A 16,352-nucleotide genomic window follows, 5' to 3' on the forward strand; every position below is an offset into this window, starting at 1 on the left:
GCTAGAATGGTGTGTCTCAAAAACTAGTCTGAAGTCTATCTGCGTTAGAAGCATCAGCAGCTTGGGGGCCTCTGGGTGACTCGGTTGAGCTTCTGACCCTTGATTTCAGCTCATGGTTTGTGATGTCCAGCCTCCTGTTGGGCTCCCCACTGACAACACGGAGACTGCTTCAGATTCTCTCCCTTTCTCTCTGCCTCTCCCCTGCTTGTGTGTGTGCATACACTCACTCTCAAATATAAATAAATAAACTTTCAATGTATAAAATTTTTTTTTAAAAAGACAAGAAAGACTCATCAAAAGCTTGTCAAAAAATACAAATTTCTGGGTCCCACTGCAAATATACTGAATCTGAATCTCAAGGGCTGGCCCCTATAATCTGCATTAAATTAATGATATGAGGTATATTGAAGTTTGAAGCTAGAATAAGTGGAAAGTTAGAATTAGACCTAACATTGTAAGAGTTTTGAATATTAGGATGAGAGTTCATTTTAATTTAGCAGGAAATGAGAAGTTAGGAAGATTTTTGAGATGTAATTAAAATACAGCTGCACTTTAGGAGATTAATTTAGTTAGGTGAAGCTGGAAGGAGGAGAGTTAGGAAGATCAATTATGAAGCTGTAGCAGTTCAGGGTGTAGTAACTTGGTCTGAACAAGAATAGTGACAATAGAAATGGAAAAGAGGGGAGAAATTGAGAGAGATCTTAGAGGAAAAATCTGTATGACTTGGCAGCTTATCTGCCAACTATCCATTGTAAAAATTATGTTAAGGAAATGAATAAAGATAAGCAGAATCAGGTCTATAAATACAGACAACAAACTGATGATTGCCAGAGGGAGGGGGTTGGTGGGATAGGCAAATTGGGTGAAGGGGAGTGGGAGGTACAGGCGTCCAGTTATGGAATGTGTAAGTCACGGGAATAAAAAGTACAGTTAGGGAGTGTAGTCAGTGATACTGTAATAGCGTTGTGTGGTGACAGAGGGTAGCTACACTTGCAGTGAGCATAGCATAACATACAGAGGTATTGGATCACTGTGTTGTACACATGAAACTAATGTAACATTGTGTTATGGTTACAATTATATTCAAATAAAAATTTTTAAAAAATGGTAAGATTAGGGGCGCCTGGGTGGCTCAGTTGGTTAAGCATCTGACTTTGGCTCAGGTCATGACCTTGCGGTTCATGAGTTCCAGCCCCACATCAGGCTCTGTGCTGACAACTCCAAGCCTGGACCCTACTTCAGATTCTGTCTCCGTCTCTCTTTGCCCCTCCCCCGCTTGCACTCTGTCTCTGTCTCTCAGGAATAAATAAACATTTAAAAAAATAATAAAAATAAAAAAGTAATAAGGTTTTAAGCCTGGTACCTGGGCGAATGCTGCTGTGGTTCATATAAGTCAGAGAAATTATTTTCAGAGACCACTGCGAGGAGGAGAAACATTGGCTTTAAAGTGCCTAGTCTCAAGGCACTGTCCAGTTGGAAATGGGTTTCAAGCACATGGGAGCAATTCTGGAACTCAAGAAGGAGAATAATCTAGAAAAGTGATAGTGATGATAGTACAAATGGCCGAAGCCTTGGGGATGATTGAAATCCTTGAAGGAGAATAGAAGGTGTGAGCGCGCTACAAAGACACGCACAAGTTGTGTCTACAATATCAAGCTTTATTCAATCATAAATCAATGTTAAAATAACTGTAAAGCAGGTTCAGGATTCCAAATTCAGTGACATTTCTCCGCACGTGAAGGAGAATAGAAGGTGTGAGTGCGCTACAAAGACACGCACAAGTTGTGTCTACAATATCAAGCTTTATTCAATCATAAATCAATGTTAAAATAACTGTAAAGCAGGTTCAGGATTCCAAATTCAGTGACATTTCTCCGCACGTTTAACTTGGCTTCATACGTGACACAGAAAACAAAGCAGAATACAAAGTCATACATTAAACAAGATACAACAAGGTAAGAAGTTAACAAATGCAAAGCCAGTCCATGGGCACATAGTTGAGATGAAGTTCTGAGCATGTGCTGCTTGTTATGTTCAAGCAGTGGAGAATCTGTTATGTTCAGCGATCAGTCAGGCAGAGCCTTCAGTGGCACTGCCTTTTTGATGTGGTGAGATGTGAAAAGGTCAGCATCTGGAGGGTCTGACAGTTTGCTGCAACAATCTTCCTTTTTAGAGTTTAATCAGCCGTGGGCCTTTGCAGGCTTCCTCTGATTCTGCTGCCTATCAGTTCTGGGTGTCATCAGAAACCAGTGCTGGTTTTGGCAATATCTGGTCTTAGCTGCAACCCCCTTGACTCCTCATGACACTGCTTGACATAAGTCCCTGCTTGACATGAGTGACTCAATCTAGCTATCTACATGGGGATAGAATAGATCTGAATAGAGAATTCTGGAAGATACCTATTTCTATAAAAGTGAATGCCAGAACTATGTTGTGATGTAGGCACCAATCATCAGGTCAGATGTTGTAGACAGGTCAGAGAATATGAGGACTGAGAAAAGGCTGCTGATTTCCTGAACGGGTGTATAGAATAGTGTTAGTAGAAAGGAGGAGGGAAGGAGCTAGATGGAGAGGAGTCAGACCATGGCAAGAAAAGGAAGGTAGTTTCAAGAAGCTTGGCAATGAAGAGAAGGAGAAAAATTGATACTCATTAATTCCACAAGTATTTATGGAGTACCTACAAATATTAAGCATTTCTAGGCACTAGGAGTATAGTGATGACCAAGACAGATAGGGTCCCTGCTCTCATGGACTTTACATACTAGTGGAGGAAGACAGACAATACACAAATAAATGAACAAGAAACTATCTAATGTGATATGTACTTGGAAGAACATATAATATGGTGATTAATGAGGTGGTCAGGGAAAGCCTTCCTGAGGTCAAATTTGAGCTGAGCCAGGAGTAACAGGAAGACCAACCATGCAGAGAAGTGGACACAGAGCATGCCAGGCAGAGAAGACAGTACGTGCAAAAGCCCTAAGATGGGAGAAAGCTTGGTACTTTTGAGGAACAAAGGAAAGCAATGCGGCTTGAGCTGAGCAAAGGTGGGAATGGTTGTGGAATGGGTCTTGTAGAGATGAATTGAGAACTGGCTTATATATGGCCATGGTGGTAATTTTGCATTTTATTGTGAGGTAACATTTCAATTAAAAAAAAAAAATCCCTCTGTTGGAGCGCCTGGGTGACTCAGTCGCTTGAGCATCCGACTTTGGCTCAGGTCATGATCTCATGGTCTGTGAGTTCGAGCCCCGTGTCTGGCTCTGTGCTGACAGCTCAGAGCCTGGAGCCTGCTTCAGATTCTGTGTCTCCCTCTCTCTCTCTGCCCCTCCCCTGCTCATGCTCTGTCTCTCACTCTCTCAAAAATAAATAAACATTCAAAAAAGAATTTAAAAAAAAAATCCTTCTGAGTGCTTTGAGAATGGATTGTAAAACCATTAGGAGGCTATTGTGGTCATGTAAATGAGAGGTTATAGTGATTTGGACCAGGCTGGTGACACTGAAGCTGAAGAGAAATAAATACATTTTGGAATACATTTCAGAAGTGAAGCTGTCAGGACTTGCTCATGTGGAGGACAATGAAAAAGGAAGAATCAGGTGATGTCACGGTACCTTGAAGCAGAGGGCTTGCAGATGTGAGCAACGGTCTTTTGGCAGTTAGGGCAGTGTGAGGGAACCAGCATGTCAAAAAGGATAGCAGATGCAAATGAGAAAAATAATAAATAATAATTGAATAAGGATTTGAAGGAGGGAAAGAATAAATGTGCTTTCAAACTTTAATGTACTTATGAATCCACTGGAGATCTTATTAAAATGCAGATTGATTCAGGTCTGGATGCAGCTGGAGAGTCTGCATTTCTAACTATTTCTTTGATTCAAACACTGCTCTAGAAGTAACCTCAAAATCATCATTTGACTATTAGTTATCAGCTCTCTGTATGAGCTCATTTCCTTTAACATCACAGAAAAGGCACATACCTTTTAAGGGTACTTTTTTTTTTTTTAATGTTTATTATTTTTGAGAGAGACTGACAGAGAGCAAGCATGGGGAGGGGTAGAGAGCGAGAGGGAGACACAAAATCCGAACCAGGCTCCAGGCTCTGAGCTGTCAGCACAGAGCCCGACTTGGGGCTCAAACTCACGAACTGTGAGATCATGACCTGAACCGAAGTTAGACGCTTAACCAACTGAGCCACCCAGGCGCCCCTCAGGGTACTTTTTAATGTCTTTCTCTGCCTGAAAACATATTCAGTGCCTCCAGAAAGTATCTCCTCTGTCTGCTCTTGCAGGCACAGGTGAGTGTTTTTGATTTTCTTTTTAACAGATTGTTGCCCTTCTTTCATTCCCCACTAGAAAGCAGTAGACAGCTGTCTTCTTGGCATTATCAGCAGTCCCCAAGGCCCTGCTCCTTCCCTCTTATAAATAGCTTATTTACCCTCCACACTGAACTTTCTTCAAAGTTCAGCTATTTTCGGTGACCCCTTTTGTGTCCTTGTGGCCATTCTACTCTGTGATCAATAGGTCATTTTACCTTTGAGCCTAATTCCTCAATCAGTAAGTTGGAGTAGATCATCTCTTAAGGGCACTGTAGATTTGCATTTTTTATAGCAGTAAGCAACTAATATTTTTATAGTTCATTAGACTTTATTGTCCACTCTCCCAGCAACCCAGTGTTGTAAAAGCAAATGAAGATTCTGTCACTTCTATAGTGGTTCTAGACACCAAAATCGTTTAGCTTTACCAGTTTTCTCCATTTAGTGTAGTTAGGTTGATATCTTTGAACTACCTTCCATTCTAACCCTTCGAATTACCATGGTTTCCTCCATCCTGTGTCTGCCTGTAGCCGGCTTTAAACTCTTGCCCTGGTAAGTGTTCATGGCTGATTGTCAACTATTACATCCTCCCTTCCTCCTCTCACTTGATGTCTGTCTCCCATTGAGCCAGGGCTATGGGAATTGATTCAGTCCCACATCATTTGTCTTTGAAGTGAGATCCACACATTCCCTTGTTCCATGTTGCATGCCTCATGCTTTCTTTGTCCTTTTTTCTTTTTTCCATTCCCTTTATTGATTTTATCATTCACCATGTAGACTTCAGCAGATCATTGAAAATGAACAGATCTCTCTGGAGAAATTTTTCTAGAGACCCATTATAATGGATCTTTTTTTTTTTTTATAAAATTAGACTTAAGAGGCAAAACCCTTTATAATTTACATTCTTCCTACTTGTAGACAATATAATAAGAAACATAGGCAATAGTACAAAATGGATATAAACTGGAAATAGGACGTGGGCCATTCTGACACCAGTCGAAGCTTTTCTGATGGATTATAGGTTGGTACACATATCCGCATTTTGAGGTTAGTTTAAAATTTTTTTTATGTTTATTTCTGAGACAGAGACAGAGTATGAGTGGGGGAGGGGCAGAGAGAGAGGGAGACACAGAATCTGAAGCAGGCTCCAGGCTCTGAGCTGTCAGCACAGAGCCCGACGCGGGGCTCGAACTCACAAACTGTGAGATCATGACCTGAGCCGAAGTTGGTCGCTCAACTGACTGAGCCACCCAGGCACCCCTTGAGGTTAGTTTAAACTCCCTGTTTATTTATTTATTGGCCTCTGTGCCCACTGTGGGGCTTGAACTCGCGAGATCAAGTGTTGCATGCTCTGCTGACTGAGCCAGCCAGGCACTCCATAAGCTCCCAATAATTTTAATTAGCCAAGGATATAAAATCATAGAAGCCAGCTAGCCACAAGAGGCAGGTATAGATGCAGCATGTCTCAGCATAGCTTCCCTTTGCTCCCCAAAGTATGCAAGGGAAGGATCTCGGTGAATCCTTCACTGAGATAAATTTTTGGCATACCATTGCCCTCTTATATTTGGCTCATGTCACAATTTTAAGACAACATTCTCTGGTGATCTCTATTTAAGGAATAATTACAAACATTGGATTCCTCTGGGGTTTGTTGTTGTTTAGTTTTTAAACTATATTCAGAGTCAGCAGGGTCACCTTATTATTAGTTTGGGAAGTTAGAGAAAAAGCACTTTCAGTTCCCATGTGTCATTGAGACCCATATTTCTCTGCCTTCAGTATTTTAGTGTTTTAGAGAGCCCATATTCCCTGAATCCACTCCCTTGGCTCTCTTTAACACCTTTTTATCGGGTTGGTTCTTATACTAAGTTTAGTCTAAAATCACATTTACAAATTATTTATTCAGTAGGTATTTCTTTAACACATATCCCTGGTACTATCTAGGCATTGGGATGTAGCAGTGAACAACACAGACAGGAATCCTTGCCTTCATATAGTTTACGTTCTTTTTAAAAAAATTTTTTTTCATGTTTATTTATTCTTGAGAGAGAGACAGAATGTGGGCAGGGGAGAGGCAGAGAGACAGAAAGGGAGACACAGAATCTGAAGCAGGCTCTAGGCTCCAAGCTGTCAGCACAGAGCTTGAAATGGGGCTAGAATTCCCGAATCGCGAGATCGTGACCTGAGCCGAAGTCGGACGCTTAACCGACTGAGCCTCCCAGGCACCCCTAGTTTACTTTCTAATAGAGATGAATAAAATATATAAAAAGTATAATATGTTAGAAGGTTAGTGCTATGGAGGAAAATAAAGGAAAGATAGCAAGTGCTGGGATGGGGAGTGGATAATTTCAATTGAAGTCACAAATATATTTTCCTAAATGGATAATTACGGTTTTTCATATGTACTTATAATCTGAGGTATATGGTTATAGTCTTACTTTATTCAGTTGTGTATAATGACTTGTGTTCGATGACTAGTATTTTTCTTTTGTCCTGAATGCCAAGTCTTGTGAGAAGCAGGTGACATTCCCAGGTTGACCACCAGAGAGCAGACTTGGCTATCTAAAGTTCTCTGTCAGTCGTACCTTTGAGAACAGGGAATGTTATTTCAGAACAGCAGAGCCTCTTATCAAGAAGATACAGTGTCAGAGACTCTGGAGATTATACTTTGGAAATATTTTTTTTTAAGTTAGAGCTTGTGTAACTATTGTTAGTTTGCTTGGAGCCAACTATTCTTTCCAAAGTATTACAAACTGACTTGGAAGTGTTACAAACTGGCTTGGATAATTTATAATCACTGTAAACAAATAATATAAAACAAAGCAACATGTCTCAAATTGTAAGAGAGTAGATAAACTATAATATGTTTACACAGTGGACTACTATACAGCAATAAAGAACAAATTAGTAATACCCACAGCACAGCCAGTGAATCTCACAGGCATTATGTCAACAAAAGAATCAGACACAAAAGAAAATATGCTATATGATTCCATTTATATGAAGTTAGAGAACAGGCAAAATTAATCAATGGTTATATAAGTCAAAATGGTACTTACCGTGGGGGAGGTGTGGGTTATTGATTGCCAAGGGACTGGGGAACTTTTGAAGCCCCGAAAATGTTCTGTGTATTGATATAAATGGTAGTTACATTGGTATGTGTGTATGTAAAAAGTTGAATAGAGCTATATATTTCAGATTAGTGTACTTTATATACTTACTGAATATATGTTATGTCTCAGTAAAAAAAGTGAGAATAGTAAATAAGGTCATGGAATTTAGATTTGTTGTGGGAGGTAATAGGGAAGCATTATGAAATCTTCAACAGGGAAATGACTTGAAGAAACTAATGTTTCTAAAATTACTCATCCTTGGGGCGCCTGGGTGGCGCAGTCGGTAAAGCGTCCGACTTCAGCCAGGTCACGATCTCGCGGTCCGTGAGTTCGAGCCCCGCGTCAGGCTCTGGGCTGATGGCTCGGAGCCTGGAGCCTGTTTCCAATTCTGTGTCTCCCTCTCTCTCTGCCCCTCCCCCGTTCATGCTCTGTCTCTCTCTGTCCCAAAAATAAATAAAAAACGTTGAAAAAAAAAATTAAAAAAAAAAATAAAATTACTCATCCTCTAATGATGTGGAGAATAGAACAGTGTTCAGATCAGCTATTATATCTAGATCAGATATAGTGCTACATGCTATGCTGTAGGAGAGACCAAATATCCATGACCTGGTCCTTATCCTTAAGAAGTTTATGGTCTTTTGAGGAGACAAATTATATGAAACCGAGAAAGTTACAGTGTTAAATGCTTGATTCGTAGTGGTATGGAAACAGCACTGAAATCAGATCTGAATGCAAATCCTAATTCTGCCATTTATTAGTTTTCTGTTAGTTTTCCCTTGAAGTTTTCCCTTATTAGTTTTCCCTTGAGTATTGGTTTCTCTATTTGTAAAACGGAAATAACATACTACTTTTGTTTAGAAGATTTAGAGATGTGGTATTCAAAGACTATAGTACAGCATGACATTCAGTAAATGTTCCCTTTTCTTAAACCCTGTACCCATAGAGCTTTTTTTAAAAAAAAAAAAAAACACTGTATGACCTTAGTTCAGACCATGGTTCTGGCATTTATTGGCTATGTGACCTTAAGTAGATCTTAATTTCTTCGAGTCTCAATCTCTTGGGGGGAAAAAAAAGAGAGAGGGGAAATTATACCTTGAGAGAGTGTTATGAGAATTAACAAAGCCTAGCAGATACCTAGTATCTAGCATAAAATGGGCACATTCAATAAATATTCATTTCTCTGGAATGTAATGGAGTATACAAACGTGTAGTACAAAGAATGCAGATAATAACTGATGAAATTGGATCAGGGTGGTAACTGTGGGGTAGAGATTATGTTATATTTTTAAAAAGATATAGCAAATTTGATAGAGCAGACCTTATATAAGATATTTCTTTATGCTTCTATTTTTGTCTTTTTATAAGATGAAAATAATGCAAAATACATCCTTGGATTATAATGATAACTTGAAAGGTGTGACATCATTAGAAAATATGTTAGGGTCTCGTGACCCCAAAAATGGTACCTTCCACTAGAAGGTACCATTATTTTTGTTCTAATAATACTTTTAATAGGCATTATCATCCAAGCTCCAACTGAAAAGTTAATGCCTTTTCTGTTAGTGGAGATCCCTGTCATAATCAATGGAGAACCTAGATGCCTAAAGGGAAGGAAATCCATTTATAAAATACATCATTATTTGTCACTTAAAATATAATCACCAGAGTAGCAACCCAGATCTTATTGGGTATCAGTGGTGAGCGGTTTCTTGGCTAAAGAAGTATAATTTGCAGGGAAAATCCTAAGCACTAACTATTAACATTTCAGAATTGTATTGTTCAGAGCGTTTATGAACTCACAAGTTGAATGATCTCAAGTCCTAGACATCAGCCTTCAAATTTTTGGAAGTACTAGATTTCCTGTGAAACTTCTGGTTTGAATAAGCTGCTGATTTCTTGTGTTTCCCAAGCTTGAAGAAAATGACGAGGTAACACTTTTCCCTAGCCATTGCTCATTTGTCCTCCTTTCTTCCAGATATTCCGAGTGGTGTGCATTTGTTTGGGTAATCCACCAGAGACATTTACCTGGGAGTATCGAGACAAAGATAAAAATTATCAGAAGATTGGCCCCATAACACCGTTGGAGTTTTACAGGGAACATGTCAAGCCACTCTTCAATATGGAAAATAAGGTTGGAGACAGGCACTGGCAGCCACTGGCTGTTTACTTTCAGATACCTGTTGACTACAGGGAAGGGCATAAGATTCTTGGGTTAACATGCGATCATCAAACAAGACACTAAACACACTTTTTTCCCCCTTCCTCTGACATATTTTATGTACTTAATTATAAAGTTGATCATCTCAGGATCTGTCACCTTTCCTCAGTGCTCCTCTTCAGAGACTTTTCTAACTTTAGGCCAGCAGTCAGTTTAACTCGCACATGCTTCCATGATTTAGGCCCAGAATCAATCTCAAGTGCAAGACCATAAAAGGAGATTAGGTGTTTCTCACTGTGGGTTCAGAGCACCTCTGTACTGTGGGCTCATTAGGAACCCTCTTGTGGAAGGGAGCACTGTCCTCTCCTAGTTTTTTCTGCTCTCTTCATGTCTTCTCCACCAATTTAGCAAGATGACCAGAGCCTCTTACTTTGTTGGTATCTTGACCCTCTTATAAGCAAATGACATTATCAGTGGAATCCCAGCTTGGTTGCTGTATTGCCAGGAGTTGAGCTTGTCTTGTAACTTGAGAGCAAGGATCTTATAGAGATGTCATCTCTATCTTGCCTTGATACTCCATGCATACAGTTCTTCAGAATTAGTTTTGGGGCAATTCTTGCCAGTAGGAAAAACAAGTAGATGTAGCTCCCAAAGGGTGTCCCCAACTGGATTCTGCAAGAATCTCTCTCACATGACTCATTTTTTGTTTCTTTGTTATTTAACACAAGGTATTTGTAATGTTTTTTTCTTGTAGGCAGAGGTGATGAGTTTGATGCCCACATATGAACTTAGAGGAGAGGTGTGTGTGTCTTGTTTCACATTCCTGGTTTTATGTTCTAATCAACGTGGTATTGATCTCAATAGATTTGTTTAGTGAATGACCCTCGGCCCCAGCACAAGTACAACAGAGTTTACACAGTGGACTACTTAAGCAATATGGTTGGCGGGAGAAAAACTCTATATAACAACCAGCCCATTGACTTCTTGAAGAAGATGGTTGCAGCCTCCATCAAAGATGGAGAGGTTGGTGTTGTTTCTGTGTCTTCCACATGGGGGTTAAAACCTCCGCTTGTTTGGTGTATTAGGAAAATAGGATTTATGTTGACTTTCTTTTTTTCCTCTTTCTCCATTTCTAGGCTGTGTGGTTCGGCTGCGATGTTGGAAAACACTTCAGTGGCAAGCTGGGCCTCAGTGACATGAACGTGTGAGTACAAGAAATTTAAAATAAAAAATCCTTTGTGGGTTGTTGCTATTGGAGTGTACTCTTGGTATGAAATGACTCAGCTGAGGTTCACCCAAAGATTAAGGGTCAAGGGTGGATCTCTCTCTTTCCATCTTGTAGAGTTTGAGGACTCATAGCAGAACCTCCACGTACATACATGCTCTAACCTGGGAAGTCAAGATCATACTTCATACTAAGTTGAAATTGTTGCATGTTCCTGAAAAGCCATCCTATATGAGAAAAGCATTTTTAAAAATAGTTGCTCTGTAAGTCTGCTCAGTGCATTTAAGATGTAATGAAAGGTTTTTTAGATTTCTTATTCGCTATTTCATCCTTAACTATTTCTATTTGATGCCTTATGTATTTTGTCTTTATGACAACTAGGACTAATTTCCGTGTATGCTTTAAAGCATTTTCCTGGTTGTTTATGACAGTGAAGATTCATTTGCTAACTAAATCATACAAAATTCCTTGACTATTATAAAATACACCCCTTTATGCTTTCTTATTGTTACTTATAAAAAGTTGAGAAATTAGCTGACAGTTAACAACAGAGGAAAGAAATCTGCTAAAAGAGAGAATTCATGTTTTTTTTTTTAACTTTGACAATATTCTTCAATATTTTTGACATTGTTTATTTAAATTTCACCATCAACAGTGATCTAAATGAATTCAGAAACTGAATGAATTCAGCTCAGAAGAGATCTTTTTTATTTTTTTAAGTTACTTCAAAAGTTTGTTTTTTTGTTTCTTCTTGGTGGGGAGGGGCTCCTGGGTGGCTCAGTCGGTTGAGCATCTGACTTATGCTCAGGTTCATGATCTCCTGGTTTGTGGGTTTGAGCCCCGCATCTGGCTCTCTGCTGTCAGCGCTGAGCCCACTTCGGATCCTCTGACTCCCTCTCTCTCTGCCCCTCCCCTGCTCGCACTCTCTCAAAAATAAACACTTAAAAAAAAAAAAAAAGGCTTTTTTACAGTTTTTGTTGCCAAAATGACCATTACAAACTCATCTTGTCAGCTTTTTGATATGGGGAATGTTTATATCAACATATTGAAGTAATATGTTTAATTACTTCATATTTTAATATCAGCATATTGAAGTAATATGTTTAGTTACTTCATATTTTTCTCAGCACTCTTGTGACACATAGAGAATGGAATCCCCTCGAGAGACTAAATTCTGCATGTGTATTCTCTGAAATGCTACAGCCCGTATTTATTTGGAACTGTTGAGCCCCTTCAGTTTCTTCTATATTCCTTTAAATCCCGAAGCTGGTTTTCCCCCTTGATTGTACTGTCTTTAATCTGTACTACCATTCTTTTTACAGCTATGATCATGAGTTGGTGTTTGGTGTCTCCTTGAAGAACATGAATAAAGCTGAGAGGTTGACTTTTGGTGAGTCACTTATGACCCACGCCATGACCTTCACTGCTGTCTCAGAAAAGGTATGACCCTCAGCATGCCTACTGCAGTGTTTGCACAGATGGACCTACATTCTCTTGTAGACTGTTATCCAAGAGAGCTTCATTCATGTGATTTCTGTTAAAAGTTAACTTCCAAGTAAAACATTGTACTCGCGTCACTTGGGGTTTGGCTGCCTGCTCAGAGGTAATAAAAATAGGAACTTTCCATGAGGAGCAGAATTTGGGTCAAAGAGAGTAGGGAAGGAACAGCTTTTTTGTGACTTTGGAAGTTCTTAGTGTGAAGAGAAATCAGCAAGAGAACCTGGGGGAGAAGATAACTTCTATTTATAAGGAATTAACTTATAAATAAAATAACTTCTATTTATAAGGAATTAAATTATGTTCATATCTTGATGACTTATGTTTTTTTTTTTGTTTTTTTTTTTTGTTTTTTTTTTTTTTTCAACGTTTATTTATTTTTGGGACAGCGAGAGACAGAGCATGAACGGGGGAGGGGCAGAGAGAGAGGGAGACACAGAATCGGAAACAGGCTCCAGGCTCCGAGCCATCAGCCCAGAGCCTGACGCGGGGCTCGAACTCACGGACCGCGAGATCGTGACCTGGCTGAAGTCGGACGCTTAACCGACTGCGCCACCCAGGCGCCCCTGATGACTTATGTTTTTAGACTTACCTTCTTTTCATTTGTCATTCAGATTCTTCTGCAGTAAAATTTCAGGAACAGTAATTTGAGGATTTTGTGCCCATTACTGGATTTATGCACAGCTATTCAGGAAAATGTAAATATAAAGTATTTAGAATTTCCTATGAAATATTGTGAAAAGTAGTGTCACTATTTCTAGGATACAGTGTTGGAAACAGTAACTGAAATTTTATCTTTCACGAATAAGCTCACCCATTTCTAGGCTGTAAAGTGTATATTTTACCCCTGTGCTAGTGATCAAAGGAAAAAAAGGCTTCAAACTACTTTAATTCTTTACCATCATAGCAGAAATGTTCTTTTTGTAGCCAAATCACTGGAAAGTCACAGAATAACTACCTTGACATTAGAAGCAAAACATTAGAAGGAACTTTTCATAAAATACTATAAAAAATAGAATGAAATACAAAATTAAATAAAATACTAAAATACTTAGAATAAAACATTGAGTTGTTCATATTTGTATGTTTGGACTGCTATATTGTAAAATTTAGTGGATTTATAACTAAAGGTGGATTTAGTGAAGCTCCTTAAATTAAATTTTTAAATTTTTTAGAGGATTATTAAAGGACAAAAATAAATGAAAAAGCCTGTAATTTCCAGGAGAGGTTCAGCTTTTTATCATTTTCCATCTGTGTGATATTCCTGTTTTTCAGAACTAAGAATCATACATACTTACTCAGAAATAAAAATCATACATACTATGTCATTTTCTGTGGAACTTCCATTCTTTGATTGGTATGGTTTATTAAGATGTCATTTTTTCCTCAGGGAAATGGAGCCACTTTATGTGCTAATAGTATAAAGCAGAATTTATATTATCATAACTGAAATTTTATATTGCGATTTCTCTCTTCCCTCCAATTTGGGGTTTGACTGCCAAAACTAGTTTGCACTGCATTTGGACGGTTATACAAAAGTAAGCGCTAGTAGCTACACTCTGGGATATTCTTTCTTGTTGCTGATTTCTTGGAATCCCTATGAGGGAGGTCCAGGTATTATTCTATATTTGTAGATGGCATAGAGAACAGCTGTATGTAGGCCATGCAGGAATTCATTGGCAAAGGAAAGGAGAGGAAACATTTGCAGACTCATTGTAATAAATGACCTTAGGTAATACAGATTCTAACAGATCTAATACAGATATTTAAAAGGAAAATAAATATATTCTACAGTGAGGGGGGTAGAAAACCAGAACACACATCTAATAGGTGAGCCCCAGAATGTAGAGTTTAATTATGTGGTTTTGAAGGTACCTAGGGCTGCGATGCAGGGGTAGTACAGATAAGGGTGTTTGAAACTTGTTGATTTGATTTTTGGCTATTTCTGAGACTGGAAATTACTGAGATCTAAGAAAACTGCCAAGAGTAGAGTCAAATCCCATGTAGCTGAGACTCATGCAGTTATATGCAAGTGGGAGTTGACAGATGAAATCATTAGGAGATAATGCAGTAGCCAACTCTTCTTCTCATGCTACAAAGATTTAAGTTGTTTTGACATCAGCAAATGCCCTGGGTAAACATAAAAGAATAAAGTCTTTTCCCAAATGGAGCCTTCCTCTTATCCCTTTCTGTGTCACTATAGTAAAGGTTATAAATGAAGGTTATCATGATAAGTATCATTGTTCCTTTAAGAAGATTATAATTGAGTTTATTTTATTAATGAAGATAGAGGAGGGAGAACGGTAGAACCATCTGGATTTTGTTTTATGAAAATAGTCCTTTTGCTTTGCCATTCAATCTGTATTGTATTAAATTCAATACTTGTGTAACTGAATCAATAAAAGTGCACTTTTGGAGAGTATCATTACTTGGTTCCCCTAAGGAGAAAATTAGGCTGTATGATGAGAATGTATTTGTTTTCTTTTTAAAATTCTGACTAGGTCTTAGAATCATTTCTATAATCAATATAGTGGGAAGCCTTTTCAAAGAATGCTAATTGATTAAAAGCAAGGGTCCCCGTCTTCAGATGGTATTCACCACTTTTAGTAATTGAATATTTTGTATTTTCAGCCAAGGAGCATTTTATTATGCTTATTTTTAGTATAGACTACAGTGTAATGGAGAAAATAGTATTTATTAGAGTTATTGCGTTTTTACCTCGAGAGTTAAACCCCATTTCTATTAGAGTATCCCTTTAGTTATAGTAGAGAATATTTGGCCCTCGTCATGTAGATCATGGCTGTATAGAGAAGGCTGTTTCTTCTAAGTGGCTGAAGAAGAGCTAAAATTATGTGACACCTCAGCAGGAGGGATCTAGTTTCAGACCATACACTGTTATCCACTTTTTTGCAGGATGATCAGGATGGTACATTTGTGAAATGGAGAGTGGAGAATTCATGGGGTGAAGATCATGGCCACAAAGGTGAGCTTAATCTGATAATACTAACTCGGGGTTGACTGGAGTCGGTGCTACTCTGCCTCCTAAGACATATGAGTAAAAAGCTGCACTAGTGTGGAGTATTTTTCAGTAATTAGTCTATTAGCTAGATTATTCTATGGAAAATCTAAGGATCTGGTGTGCCCCCACGATCCCTGTGACCAGCATGGTGTGCCAGAACCCGCAGTTTATCTCTGACACCAATATGTGCTAGCATTCATTCTAAACCATGCTGACCCTTCTAGATCTTGTACCAGAATCACTTGACCAATGACCAAATGCTATTTGGTGTATTTTCACCTACTGCACTCTCTAGAAAGTTAAAGCCTTCTGAGTGGGAGAATAGGATTGGCAAGAAACTTTAGGCATTTATTGGAGAGTCCTTGGAAGTCCAAAGAGCAGAGGAGCGCTCTGGTTACCGTTTAGAACTGCTCTATTCTGACAAATCAAAACCCAGGCAGAAGTCATAAGGACATTATAGTAATTAGGCTAAAAGCTAACAGGTAATAGGTAATATGAGTTGGAGAAAAATAAATAGATATATAAGCAATGTGAAGAAAATAAACATTTCTAATAGTGATATCAGCCAGAGATCACCATTGACTAACAGTTTAGGGTATATCCTTGCAAATTTTTGAGACCATATATTTCAAGACAGTTTTTCATAGTAGATCAAAGCCTTCTAAGGTGTTTTTATGCTTTAATTTTTAGGGTTTCAAACCCAAAGTGGCAACCACCATAGAGTATTGTATGTTGTGCTGGTGGCATTTTGTAGCCACTCTTTCCCACAGCCCATATTCTTTTTAAAAAAAAAATTTTTTTTTTAACGTTTATTTATTTTTGAGACAGAGACAGAGCATGAACAGGGGAGGGGCAGAGAGAGAGGGAGACACAGAATCAGAAGCAGGCTCCAGGCTCTGAGCCATCAGCCCAGAGTCCGACGCAGGGCTCGAACTCATGGACCGCGAGATCGTGACCTGGGCTGAAGTCGGACGTCTAACCGACTGAGCCACCCAGGCGCCCCCCACAGCCCATATTCTTAACATTAGTC

The 16,352-nt window shown here is 38.8% G+C and overlaps 1 protein-coding gene across 1 annotated transcript in view; it reads left to right on the top strand.

Moving 5' to 3' along the window:
- BLMH (bleomycin hydrolase) overlaps positions 1-16,352 on the top strand; it is a 46,761-nt gene that overhangs the window by 15,024 nt on the left and 15,385 nt on the right. Inside the window, exons 7-11 of the mRNA XM_047080680.1 lie at positions 9,399-9,554; positions 10,446-10,604; positions 10,718-10,785; positions 12,129-12,246; positions 15,217-15,286. Coding sequence (XP_046936636.1) covers positions 9,399-9,554; positions 10,446-10,604; positions 10,718-10,785; positions 12,129-12,246; positions 15,217-15,286 — 571 coding nt within the window. The remainder of the gene's footprint in view (positions 1-9,398; positions 9,555-10,445; positions 10,605-10,717; positions 10,786-12,128; positions 12,247-15,216; positions 15,287-16,352) is intronic.

Source organism: Lynx rufus, unplaced genomic scaffold (genome assembly GCF_022079265.1).
Source record: "Lynx rufus isolate CCGP_SWC_20201006 ecotype Redwood Valley unplaced genomic scaffold, mLynRuf1.p SCAF_18, whole genome shotgun sequence".
NCBI lineage: Eukaryota > Metazoa > Chordata > Mammalia > Carnivora > Felidae > Lynx > Lynx rufus.